The sequence below is a fragment of the Neolamprologus brichardi genome, chromosome 3 (genome assembly GCF_056152115.1).
Source record: "Neolamprologus brichardi isolate AB-2024 chromosome 3, ASM5615211v1, whole genome shotgun sequence".
Lineage (NCBI taxonomy): Eukaryota > Metazoa > Chordata > Actinopteri > Cichliformes > Cichlidae > Neolamprologus > Neolamprologus brichardi.
Genome location: NC_142106.1, coordinates 34605548 through 34619255, shown reverse-complemented (window position 1 = coordinate 34619255; position 13708 = coordinate 34605548). Strand labels below are relative to the sequence as shown.

Below are 13708 nucleotides of genomic sequence, written 5' to 3'. Positions count from 1 at the left end.
TTTTCTGGTATATATGTGTATATATTGCTAGAATAATAGACGGTTACAATATTAAGCGTGGTGTATGTGCAAGGAATCCCTGTGAGGCAGGTCCAGACTGCTATAACGAAACAGCCAGAGTGTGCAGATATCTCTAATATGGGTATTTCAGGTACACAGCACAGGCTGTGAGGACAAAAAGGCCACACAGTTGCTGTTAAAACCTCTGTTTGCGAGAGCCAAACAATGGCCTAAAAGTAGATGACGCTGGATGAACTAACTAAGCTGGGCCCAGTATGGGACAGACGAGGATTATTTTGAACTGTGAATCATGCAAAGCTGCTCTCACAGATACAAAGAAAAGGAATATAGTTGGAAGTAACCATAAGAGGTCCCCTTTTAAGAAATCTCAAAGTCACGTCATCTCGCAGTCTATGAATAAATCCCACTACAGGACAGAGGAAAATGAGTGACTTCAAAGTAAAATCTTTACTAAAATTAGTGTTTCTATTGTTGTCGTGTGCTTGTTACCTCGTGTGTCGCTCGCCTGCTGCAGCGTGATTGTGATCTGTATCATTTTTTTGTCCTTTGTTACAGTGCATAACCAACCTAGTGACTCTTTTCCCCTGCCTGAAAGTTACACAACAGCTAAACTTTCAAACTAAATTTAAATTTAAACAACAGCAAGGACAGAAATATCCCTGCAGAGATCTCTGCTCCATGAGAACAAATGCTGCACCCTGTACCAGGGCAGGTAGGACCGAATTCTGATCACCGTTTAATAAAGGCAGGTTTTTGCAGAAACCATCTTACTGCCTTAAGCTGACTTCTCCCACCAAACTGGTGTCCACATCAACTTTTTTTAAAGGCATAAAGTTTGATAACTACATGTAGTTTGCTGTTGTGCAGATAAAGTTTATCCGTGAGGTGGTCCATAGGGGACAAACCGTTTCAAACTGATGCCATGTACAACACAAAACAGTGACCCATGTTTGCTTCTTATAGCTCATCTTCTTGCTCACATCATTATTTCAACACCTTTCTGTCTCTCCTTCCTTCTAGTTTGCTTCCTGTTTCTTTCTCTCCTCTTCCCCCTCAGCCGCTCCCTCCCTCTGGGACTCTCATGATGCAGCGTTCATCTCTCATCTCTCTCTTGTCCTTTCTTTACAAAGGAATTTTCTCCAGCGCATCAAGGTAACCCCGCCCCCGCCGCTCTCTCCCTCGCACTTCCTCTGGGACCCCCTTTGTAACAAGCACCTGCAAGCCTCCCAGCGCGGAGGCAGCAGGGGGGGATTGCAGGGAAAGGGGGAGGGCCAGGTCACGCAAAGAGCGCACAAACACCCATGTCTCTCCTGTTCCCCTGACACGCTTTAGAAGCGAGCAGCTTGGCGCTGCCGTGACCCCAGCGACACGCAACCTTAAACAGCCGTCGCTGTAGCATTTAGAGCTGGCCTCGTTGTAGCGCACCAATAGAAAGGGAACTACTGCTCGCCAGTATGTACCGACCATTAAGCGAGTGATACTCTGACCCGTGCACCTTCACTGAGGGAGATGGAGGCAGAAACAACAGGAAGAGAAAGACCAACAAAGATTAATAGTTGCCTTTGGGTTGCCGACAGCAAGGGTTTTACCTGCGAGTGTGGGGATGGATGAGTGCATACTGCCTATTCTTTTTCTCTTTTTCCTTTTTTTCATTTCACGTGTTTGGTGCACGCACACCTTCAATTTTTATGCTCAAATATGTTTTCAGGCAGGTGAATATCCACCGATGATTTGATCTGCAACACATTTAAGCAAAGACCTGTACAGTGATCACAACAAGAATCTTATTGTTATTAAATGTTGTTAAAACAACCGACTGCTCCTAATTTTATAAAAGCTGTCCTCTTAATGTAGACAGTCGAGCTTGGTGGGTGAAATCCAATTAAGTCTTGTGATTGTGATATACGCGGGGGGGGGGGGCTTCTTTGTTGTTGCTTGATTTACAGATTGCCGATGGCATTTGCGTCAACACGTAAGGTGGGATAACGCCTCATAAAGTGTGTTTCGCATTAAAAGTATAGAATGCTGGGAAAAACACTAAATACAGATGCCACACATGAGCCAAAGTCTGTTTGAACTGTGCTGTAGTAGCATTTTTGACAATCATTTCCAGTTTGCAGTAAAACAACTTTAATGGTTTTCGCAGTTTGCAATTAGTAATGGTTCTTTGAAGGAATGTATTTATTTGTACCAGTTTCTGTTTGACCCCTTTGTTAGACAGGAACATGAAATTTTATGTGTGGTTTAATGAATTACAGCACCACAAGGCAATGTTAAATGAATGCATTGAAATTAATGAAAACTTTTTTGCTTTTAACCCATTTTTGCTCCAGTCCTTGTACCTAACCATTTATAGAGGAATGATTTTTTTTAAATTTGTGTTTTAAGCCACTTAAAACTGACCTTTGAATCATTCATGCATAGAAAAGCTAACAAAATATAAAGAAATGACCGGTATCTGTACGTTGGCAGTGTGTCTCTGCAACGAGTCTGAGGCACTGAGAGCACAGCAAAGATCCCACATATAGAACATTATAGAGGCTAAATACTAACGAACTTGTGTGCCAGAGCACCATAGGAGTGGTGAATAAACAAACTCGCCACTCTTAAACAAATCTGGTAGAGGAATGTAACACAGAAGTGGCCTTTAGAAAGGCACTCGACTCTCAGCTGCTTCAGGAAAGCTGCCCAGCAGATCTGTCTGGATTTAACATATGTATCGGTTGTGTGAAAACTGAAGCTAGATTTGGATGCTTCGTTAGCCGTTTTCTGTTTTTCTGTGTGCGTCTGTTAGGATGTTTTCCTTTCCTCGTATCTGATAGTGAGCTGTGCATCTCTGGCAGGGCTGTGTTTACCGTGGAGCTGTACCTGCAGACGGAGCGACTGCTGATTTTCGGAGTGGAAACACAGGAAACGCAGCATGACTGGATCCAGGCGCTAACAAAGGTGACACAGTTTGCAGATACAGTGCACAATGACACTCGTAAACAATTATTTTCTTTGTGTCTTCAGTGAGCCTCAACCTACCTTTGCTTATTTCATTAAGAGCTGTAGTCTCTCTTTCCCTTCCCTCACATACTGACAGAATCATTCAACACTACACAAACCTGTCCCTGTTTTATCCTCAACTCCCAGGAAACCCAATCATGGACACTGCAACACACATCTGTAATCAATACGTTTTTAGACCTAGGCACAGTTGAGTGTTTCTGCTTAAATTACAGAACAGTGTCTAAAGAGTAGCAGTGAAAGTGTCTACGGGTGTCTGTTTAAGGAAAATGAGGCTTCAGCTGTGCTATTAGTTTCACATTTTTAAAAAATAAAAACATAAAATAGGCTGTTGTCGTCACCCTGCCGGGCAGTCGAGAGCAAAGCAACATAGAAGTTTCAAATTTATATCATGGATGTATCTTTCTTGACAGGGACGTCACCTAGGATTTTGAAACTGATAACACAGGTGTATCCACTAAAAATCTCAGAAAATATTGAATCTCAGTGACCTTGACCCAAAGGTTAGAGGTCAGTGGTCAAGTTTTCAGAAAATCTTGTCAATGTAATATTTTGCAATAACAATGCAAGTACTAGGAGGCTGAGGGGTAGCACTGGCCGCTGCCAGTGTTTTTAATTATAGACATTCCTAATAAATAAGACTCCTTTTTGTTTACTTATCGGATCCGCAGTGCTTCATCCCACCTAAAGTCGAGGGACTAGTGCGGAAAGAGAGTGAACTGATTGGCAGACTCCACTACAAAGAAGGTCATGACCTGTACTACTGGAGGATGGGCTGGTTTATGCTGGAAGGCTCTTCCCTGCACTTCAGCTCAGGAGAGGAGGAGGGAGAGGAGGAAGTACTTCAACTCAAGCAACTGCAAGAACTCAGTAAGCATTTTTTTTCCCCCTGCCTCTCACTGTGTGCTCATGCTGGGAGCTCAGTGAAGTTGCCGTCTGTATCATTAGCCAGATAAGAAGTTAGATATTGTAACTCAACATAGATTCAGTGGTGCATAATCAGGTCTCAAAGTCCAGTAAAATTGAATTTAATAGACAGACCCTCCCTGTCTTGTTGAAGAAACTTTGCTCTAATAACTTTTTGTCCATGATAACATAGTTCGGCTCCTGAAAGTCTTGGCTTTACTTCTTATTTTTGACAAGTAACCATGAATCATCTTATCCAAGTATATTAAAAAATGGATTACATCAATACCAAGGTTACTGTCTTTTCTCTAGTTTTGAATTGAGACACATTTACTGCACAGAAGTACAAGTGATTATACTTTCAAGATTCAGATTTTTGCACACATAGTATACTTGAATTCATATATTTAAATTCACCAACTCAGCCACCTAACAGTAACGACACCATGTAAAGCAATCACATGAAAAGCTCATTAGACAAAATGCATTGTACAAGTATAATCATGTGGGGGGAAAAGTCACATACACAGGACTGCTGTGCAGCTCTGTGCAAAATCACATACGCCCTTACTGCTTCCATAGGAATTAAGAGGAAAAGACACAGGACGTGGGCACCTTGTAGTCCTTGAGTTGACCATGAACTCCTCTGTTTACCAAAGTATTCGAGAGTCAGATGTGAGGCTGTCTGTCTGACACCTTAAGCTTGACTGAAACTGGGTCATGCAACAGGGCAATGATCCCAAGCACAACAGCAGATCTGCAGAAGAATGGCTGAAAAAGGAAAAAATCAAAGTGTTGCAATAGCCCAGTTTATGTCCACACCTCAGCCTGATTAAAATACTGAATACATTAGCAGAGCTGTATATAAAAAATGTCTGCAGACCTCATTGAATTGAAGCAGCATAAAGAAGAGTGAGACAAAATTCCTCCACACTGATGTGAAATAATGATAAGAAGTCATACAGAAAACCATTACTTTAAGTTATTGCTGTTAAAGCTGGCTCATCAAACTATTGAATCATAGGGTGTACGTCTTTCACAGGACTGCAGAGATTCATTTGAAAAACTTTCTTTTTTACATGACTGCAAGTTTAGCTTAAAGGATTAATACAGAGACATGATTCTCAGCTTAAACATGAGGTCCCGCGTCTGAATCCCGGACGAGCCCCCAGTTTGTCACTGCCTAACTCGTAAGGCTGCAACAAAAAGGCTTGGCACACTATTTGCATTTCAACAAAGTAACTTAAAAAAAAACTTGGTTACATTAAATGCAAATCTAATTAGATGTGGAAACTGGTGGGATCAGTGGTATGGACATGTATGACTACTAGCATGCTAGCAGACAGGCAGGTGAGTGAAAGACAGAAAGACGTGGCAACAACATCTTTACAGTTTGGGAACATAGGGTCCAGGTGCTCCCAGTTGGCACTGACAAAATCTTCCCTGGACCTCAGCAATCTGGAACTCATGCAGAGGAAAAATTGAGGGGGGTCGTGGGACTTATTTGAATTACTATAAAACCCCCAAACTTTAATCCTGACTGCCTTTAAAAGAAAACCCATTACTGACTTATGTACACATAAAATTTATTTGAACCTAAATAGTAAAAGTTATATTGCTCTCTTAGTTAACACAAACTGTATACCTCAGCTTTCCCTGAATTGCCACAGTTTATATGAGCAAACAATCCCTTAAAAAGCTTCTGGTGGGCCTCTAATAGGCAATAAATCAGATTTTTTTCTTTTTTAATCTCAGAGCCCAAAGCAACCATATCTGTTTATGCTTGATAGTGTCAGCGGTCAATTGCTGTAACTTCATGATGAATGTGCTGAGATTTGTGGCTTTGTAGCATTCACTCTATTTTCATATACTCTCTGTAATTTCCAAAAAACTACCAATCCATAACACCCTCTTACTGCTTGCATTTATAACTACTTAATGATGTCGGAGGATGCAAAGACATTTCAGCTTCTCACACCATTACACATTTCAGCTGAATCTCACTCCTCTATCTGACTAACTTAGTTTTCCATAATATGAAAAAGAAGAAAAAGAAAAGACAAGCTCGGAGAGGAGGAGCAGAGGAGAGAATAAGAAGCTCCTCCGGTAGAGTGAGGTCAGTAAATGTCAATATTACGTAATGCATCGACAGGCGATCGTCATTCAGATGACATTTGGCTTCCCCAGAGCTGCTAACAAAATCTTTTATGAAAACATGATCTTTTTTTTTTTTTTTTAGAAGAAGAATTCATTGCTTTCAAAAAGCCACATAATGTTCACAGTATGAGGGTGTCACGGTAGCACTGTTCCCACAGCCCACTTACACGAATTTTGCCAATATGTTCTCATTTCTGGCAAAACTGCAAGTTATTTAAAGGACAGTCGGTGCGGAGTGGCTGCCAGTCAGCATGGAAGGCTCAAAAGTTCACGCATAGTTTGGCAGATAATAAAGATTTTGGAACATTTCAATGAATTGCGCCAGTGTGATGTGCGAACAGAAGGAGGGGAGAATCAATGGATCTTTTTAATCCACTTACAGCTCGACATGGATCAAATCGCGCAAAGCGCCGCCCCATCTTCTCACCTGGGGCGGGATAAAGAACTGCAGTGGTGTTCATTTTTATTCCCGGCTTTCTCAAACCATATTTGTCACAGCCGGGGAGCCGTTAGCGCCAGAAGGGACTGTGTTTTGTCAGGGGATGGTAGGTTCTGGAGCACTGAAAGGATCCCTTTAGGATTCACAGTCTGTGACATGGGATTAACTGTTATTTTCTCTACAGTGACACCACCGCATGAAAGGTGCCCCTGTGTAACACTCGGGGATTAAATAAATACACTTTTCAATTAAAAAAACAAAAACAAAACATGTTTCCAACACGGTTCACCTCAGACTGCATCAGTTTTATTTGCAACTGTGATGTCTGAGGATTTTTTCTTTCTTTTTTTTGCATCCGGCTGCCAGAGTTATAATCATTCCAATCACCTCCAAAATGCATTTAAAAAAGATTTCCCACTGACGATAAAGCACAATTTTTGTCTTTTATTCGTTTTATTCTTAATTGCCTCGACTGTCATTTATTCTCTATTCAGCCCAGTGACTAAACATAATGATTTATTGATCCTTGCCAGTTATTCGGTATTCATTTCTCTTGGCTATGAAGCACTTGTAACTTGTTAACAGCAACAAAAAAGAATCATATCCCCAAAAGAATGAGAGTGCAATACGTCTTAAAACGGCTTCCCGGGGGCTCAGCTGTGTACTTGAGAGGAGATTGATCTTTTTGTGATGTCTTGTGTCAAGATATCTGCGGCACAAATAACAAGAAGCAAAGTAAAATGAGGAGAAAATGACAGATAGAGCTCGATAATCATTAACCTGTCACGGTGCACAAATCAGCCTTCCCACCCAGAACTTTGTGAAATGAAAGGTTTTCAAACAAGATAAGCACATTAAGTTTAAACTCATTCAGTGCGATTTTTCTCAGTGGATTTCTCTTTCGGCACTGGCCTAAATAGAAAAAAAGGAAGTTAATCCCACTGCTCTGCTCAATCATCTAAAATTTGAGATAGGCATCAGCACAAGACTGCTGTCCAGCACATTTGGCAGTCACATTTAAAATGTGTCCACAATGAGGTTTGTTTAAGGCAAAATTAGATTTTTAAAAAACTCATTTTTAAGATATGTAACAATCACCGGTCACAGCTAACACGTTTCAAAGTCGCTGATATTTCATCTTTAAATGGATGCTAACGTTAGAAATAGCCAATTCGGATTAGATTAGAATTTTTCTCTTAATGACATGCTACAACGTTACATTAATATGTTATATATGTCATTTGATTTTTCTGAACAGTATTAGTAAGTTTGAAGCTGCTGTTATGGAAAATGTAAGTCCACTTTTCCAGATACATTGATGAAGGTCCTCCCTGGAATTTCTTTAACCTCCTATAGCACTTTAGAGCTCAATTTGTATGACAGGTGGTGCTAATAACATATACACAAGATTGCTTATAGGGTGCTTATAGATAACAAGATACAAATGGTGCCAAAACATCATGACACAGTCTTGTTTTTATAGGAATATAACCAGATTACGACCACTTGGCAGACAAATTAGTCAGGTCTGCTATTTCAAAGAGACCAGTTGCAGACGAGTTGCACTTCTCGGTGTAGTCTGACTAAGTTGCTGTCAATATCTTGGCAAATCCATTTGTGCTTATAAATTAGACTTCAAATATTAGCAAACCTTTGCTAATCTGTCTGAAAGTGATTGCAGTCAGTTTGAGTCAGGCTGTGATTGGTTGGAGACAGGTTGCCTCCCACCAAGTAACCTGTGCAACTGCCAACTACCACAAATGAGTGCAATCGCTCGTTGACCACTGATTTTCCTACTTGCAGGGATATCGCAAACCTTCTTTTTTGCCGGTGTGACAAGCGTTATAAAATTGTGAAGCTTTTTTTTTAGTAGCCGGTAAAAGTGACCTCTAAATCGACCGAAGAAATTTGAAACTGGCCATCACGTGTGATAGGTAAACCAAACACAGAAATCAAACATATTGCACAGTCACACAGTAGGTACCTGCCGATCACAAAGTAACCACACCCCAAATAATACCCCACTTTATTGTCTTTACTGTAAATATTTCCATAGTTTTCAAAATGAATATCTGTATGCTATAACAGTGATTGAGACCAGACAGTAAAAAAACATGCTTGTGCTTGTGGAAGTCCCTTAAACCTGCATTATTTTCAATGGTCAGCAGGGGGCGACAACTCTAGTTGCAAAGCCTTTTGGCTGCATAGAAGTATATGGAAAAAGGGCCCTCTACTCTCTCGCTTAGCTGAGCTCAGTAAACACGATCCTGATGATTTGAGTCGTTTACAGTTCATATTAAATAAAACATAAAGTTAATTTTTAAGTGTTGGTCAGTATTTGAGTCAGAAAGAAGATCAGTGGCTACCAACTTGTCAATTGCAAGTCATTAGCCAATAAGCATGCAGTGTTATCTATCCTACAGTCTGATTCACGATAGCTATGCTCATCTTTTATTGTATGACTGAGATGAGTCATTTTTCTAAAACATATAAATAGTCTGACAAACAGACTTTTATTTACAGTATCTTTCCATGCCATAGACAACCAGCAGGAGTTGCAAATACAGGGAAAAAAATAAAAACAATCCACTTTCTTTCTTTCCAGTTGTATTTACTGACAGCTCAGTTTCTAAGACACCACCGTGTGTAATCAGACCCGAAGCCCTGCAGAGGTGGGACGGTCATATTGTGAGCTTATCACATAATACTTGTAAAAATAAAAAGGGGAATCAAAATGCGCTAATGGAAATGTGGATTTAAAATTGCTCACATTTTGTGAACAAAAACTTAATGAAAATTTCCTCCAGGAAGCTCAGCGCAAATTAAAGAGAGAACAAGGCCACAGAATTAGTTCCTTATCACACAAACATATTAAGTAATAAAAAATTTCCAACTGAGCTGTAAGATGGATAAAAGAGGATTGCTGTGTGTTTGTTCAAACGGCTATGACAAGTGTTTTGCATTTACCTGATAACACTGTTAATAAACCTCTCTCAAGTCAATATCAATCTCTGAAGTTCTTTGCTTTCCCCTTTTGTTGCTTGGATCAGAATGAAACACTGCGCCCTTGAAAATCTGCCAAAGAAAATAAAAAGCAAATTACTTGTTAAGAGAGACTTTTGGGGATTAATAGTTTTTGCTGTTTAGCTCAACATACAAAGGCCTATACGAGTACAAAGGATTTACTAGCCAAAATAACACTGTGATGTGTAATGCTTTTACCAGTCGTCTATCTCACTTGTGCCAACAAATTGAATTGTGTCTGTACAGATTATTGATCAGTCCGTTAAATATTCAGTAGAGGAAATTGAAACGTTTTTTTCTTGTCACTCTAAAGTAATGACAGTTATGGATATTTCACACAAAGAATAAACTACACACATAGGAATTCTTAATTTTTTCCCCTCAGGGTACCGAGAGTCTGACTGAACCAGATTAATAGTGGGGTTAGTTTTAGCACGACTGAAAGCAAAGGGTAGAAAAAGGTAGAAAATCAATATAACTCGACTTGTATAGCTTTCCAATTTATAGATTATATCTTGTTTGTTTAATCCTGGAGAAACAAAGTGTGAAGGACACTCTGAAGTTGAGTTAAAGTAACCAGCAGCAGAGTCCTTGTAGAAGCACGTCTTTCCAGTCAGCAGCCAGCGTATTCCCATCGAACAGTTATTTTAGGACTGAGCTTCTGCCTAAATCAATGAGGCGAGAGCCATAACTTTTATTTCAGAGGTCACCGGGATGCAAAAACCTTCCCACAAATCACAGTTTGAAAATGTTTATCTTCCAAATGATGTTCCTCCTCTGCGTACACAGCATTAACTTACATTGTGTGCCATCCAGTCCATCACCCTTAGCTTATTCTACCAGAGTCCTAAATAAATACTATGATTGATTAATTAAAAATTCAATACTCCAAAGTATCTATTGATTTTCATAAAACTTTTGTGTTATTTATATACTTGTGTATACTTGTGTATGCTTTGCCTGATTTTGCTGCTTACCGTGTTTGTGGTGTTCCAAAAACATGTGTTACACAGTGCCCTCCGGTGGGCAAACTATGCAACATCAACACATAACAGAAGCTCTTTACTTTTAAAACTTTCACTTTCAAATTGGCCAATAGAAAGTAATAGCAATAACAGCAGCCTGCTGATAAATTGGTCAGGCTCAAATCATGTACCTCAGTCCTCAATCACAGAGAACTAGAGTCTTGTTGGGGACCATCTGGCAACAACCGGTAGTTAGGGAAAAATGAGTCCTTGCTGGAGGTTGCTGCCCTTTTAACACAGGCCTAGAGACTAGGGGTGGGTTTTAATAATCGATTTATCGATTAAAATCGATTCTGGCTTGGATAACGTGATATCGATTCATTAAATTTTTTTATATAAATGTATTTTGCCCACAATTCCAGAATCTCAGGTGAAACGTCACAAAATTTTGACAACCACCAAACAGCTAAAACAGTAAATGTGAGCAGGTACACAGCTTCTGCACAAAGACGTAAACACAAAGCGCGAACCCGCGGATCAGAATCAGTGAGATGACGCCTTTCTCACCCGATGGCACGGACACAAGCCGACAGCTCGCTGATTACGATGTTTCGGCGGTCCGCGCTTTGTGTTTACGCCCTTTTTGCACTGATTCTAAAGCGGTTAGTTTTATTTCTCTCCAAACAATATTGACCGAACCAGCAGCAAAAGAAGATCCAAACTAAGCTTTACATAAACATCGTCATGAATCCCCTCTTACTTTTGCTGTTTTGCTTCTACCACAATAAAATCACACTTCATGCACAGCTCTCTCTCTCTCTCTCTTTCTCAGTGTACTTCAAGAACAGTTTCCCGTCTATCCTCGAAATCTGTTTTCTGCATTATTCACTTGCTTGTTATGCACAAGTCTACCGTTGTTTACAGCGCTGTCGGCTGATGTTTTTTTTTCTTCCTTTTACTTACTTCCGAAAAGAAAACCTAATTTCTGCCGTTCAATAGGCTTCTGAACAAATTGAAACTTATACTTACTTAAAATTATACAAAATGCAAAATGCTTAGCCGTGTCTCTAATAAAACTGCTGTAACTTCAGAGATAATGTTCATATGTTGATTAATGGTTTTCTTTCGTTTTTGATGTACTGCAGAATATATTTATAAAATCCCAGGCCAGGAAAATCACCTTCATGTTTTTCTGTGTTTTATCTTCAGCTACTTTGACACAAAGGCATCTGCTGTGATACTCACACCTTTGATAGTCTGGAAAGTGTCAGCTTCCTTTTTATAGATACAAAAATATGTAAATGTACTGATCTGACTTATAATATTTTGACTGTCTGAGGCAAAATTTCCCAGATTCAAATCGAATCGAATCGAATCGAATCGAATCGTGGATCGAATCGATTCAGGACCTTGTAAATCGAATCGATTCTAGAAATCAGTGACTGTCAGTGGTCACTGATTTGTTGCTTCAGTGGTTGCTTGGTAAACATGTATATTTTCTGACCAGTTAGCGACTGATTGCTTGCAGTCGCTAGCATGAAACAGGTCACACAGAAGTGCACAGCGCTGTACTGAAAACCTTGTGATTTTTTTGGTCCTCAGTAGGTTGCCGCGGTCACCAATAGTTTGCATGGAAGATCTCAGCTAGTCTGCAAACACTCACAAATTACTTGCCAACTGGTAGTGAAAAATACAATGCAAACAGGAAACGGAGAACATTTACCTTCATAGGCAAGGTGTGTAAAGCGCTTTGAGTGCTCAGAGTAGAAAAGCGCTATATAAGAACCACTTCATTTTCCATTTACCATAGAGAAATTGCACTTTTTCAAATGTTTTGGTAGCAGCAATACATTTTACTTGTGTCGAACATTATCCGTTTCCAGTTTGCATTAAACTTTATTTTACAGATAAGCTAGCATCTTCCATGGCCACACCCACTAACCACCCACCAATTGGTTGGGCAATGTCTGTGTTTAGTGATCAGATTTTTCTAGGTGGTCACCAGCTGGTGTCTAGGCCTTGGTAACTGTGGTTTTAAGTAAATAATATTTAAAGGAGTTGGTAAACTATGGATTCTCCTATATATTTCTATGCAGGACACTTTGAGTGCCACATCCCTGCTGTTACAAGCTATAGCACACGTACAGGATAGCTTTTTTAGAAAAATGTATCCATATTATGGATACAGTCAGCCAAGAAGAAACCAAATACACTCTTATATCTATCTGTACTTTAGTAATGAGTAGATACGCCCGCCACCACACTATAGAAACTGAATTTCAACTATACACAAAATTTTGACCATCTGATTGGCTGTTTGGGGCAAGCGCTGCTATTTTTACTGTTACTTACTAGATTTCTACACAGGATTTGTCTCTGTGAGGAGAAACGAAGCGAAAAGCTCATTTCCCCCCGATTTTTAATCTTCTGTAACAAAGCATGTAATTATATAGCAAGTGTTTCTACTGAGGTACAGACCAATCTCCAAAATTCAACAGTTCATTAAGGTGAAGTCCTGCTTCTTTTTTCAATTTTGTATCTTTCTGTCTATATATGTGAGCACAACCAGTGCTCGAGTGTGATGAAAGTGCCAGATGTTGTTGCTAGGAGATTTGTGCAGAGGCTCATATCTTTTTTTGTACTTTCTCTGCTGCGTGTGATTGTTGCCATGATCCAAGCAGCTGTTTGAAGCCCCAGAAGAGATTATGGCAGAGCGCTCGAGTCCCTGAGCCCAGTTTCTGTGGATCTTACACTCTTATTCCGATTTCAAAAGATTGATTCTGCAAAAGAGGAATGCCAGTAACCTTGTATCTGTTTTCCTTTCCTTTCTGTCTTTTATTTGATGTCTTAAATACTGCGCACAGTGCAATCTTGTTTAGTTGCATTTCAACCAAATTTATGTAAACCTTGATGACAAATGAAACCAGTGTTTACGCCCCACTTCCCTCGCTTGTTTAACTCTGCCGTCAGACGCTCGCACACAGCCTGAAATCATGTTTCCCATTACAACAAGGAAACGCTATTAACTCCAATGCATTTGGCATTTTCCATCACTGCACTGCTTTCTCACTTATCTCATTTTCCCAGTGTATACCTACACCTTTGAAAAGCCCAGTCAGATATGTCTAGATATATTTTAGCAGGGTGTTATTTAACTGATTTAAACAGCAAATGTATACTTAAGAGC

General features: G+C 39.8%; 1 protein-coding gene across 1 annotated transcript in view; it reads left to right on the top strand.

The window, feature by feature from the left end:
* Positions 1 to 13708, top strand: part of arap2 (ArfGAP with RhoGAP domain, ankyrin repeat and PH domain 2) — a 162424-nt gene that overhangs the window by 112119 nt on the left and 36597 nt on the right. Inside the window, exons 17-18 of the mRNA XM_006801720.3 lie at positions 2865 to 2967; positions 3702 to 3900. Of these exons, the coding sequence (XP_006801783.2) occupies positions 2865 to 2967; positions 3702 to 3900 (302 nt within the window). The remainder of the gene's footprint in view (positions 1 to 2864; positions 2968 to 3701; positions 3901 to 13708) is intronic.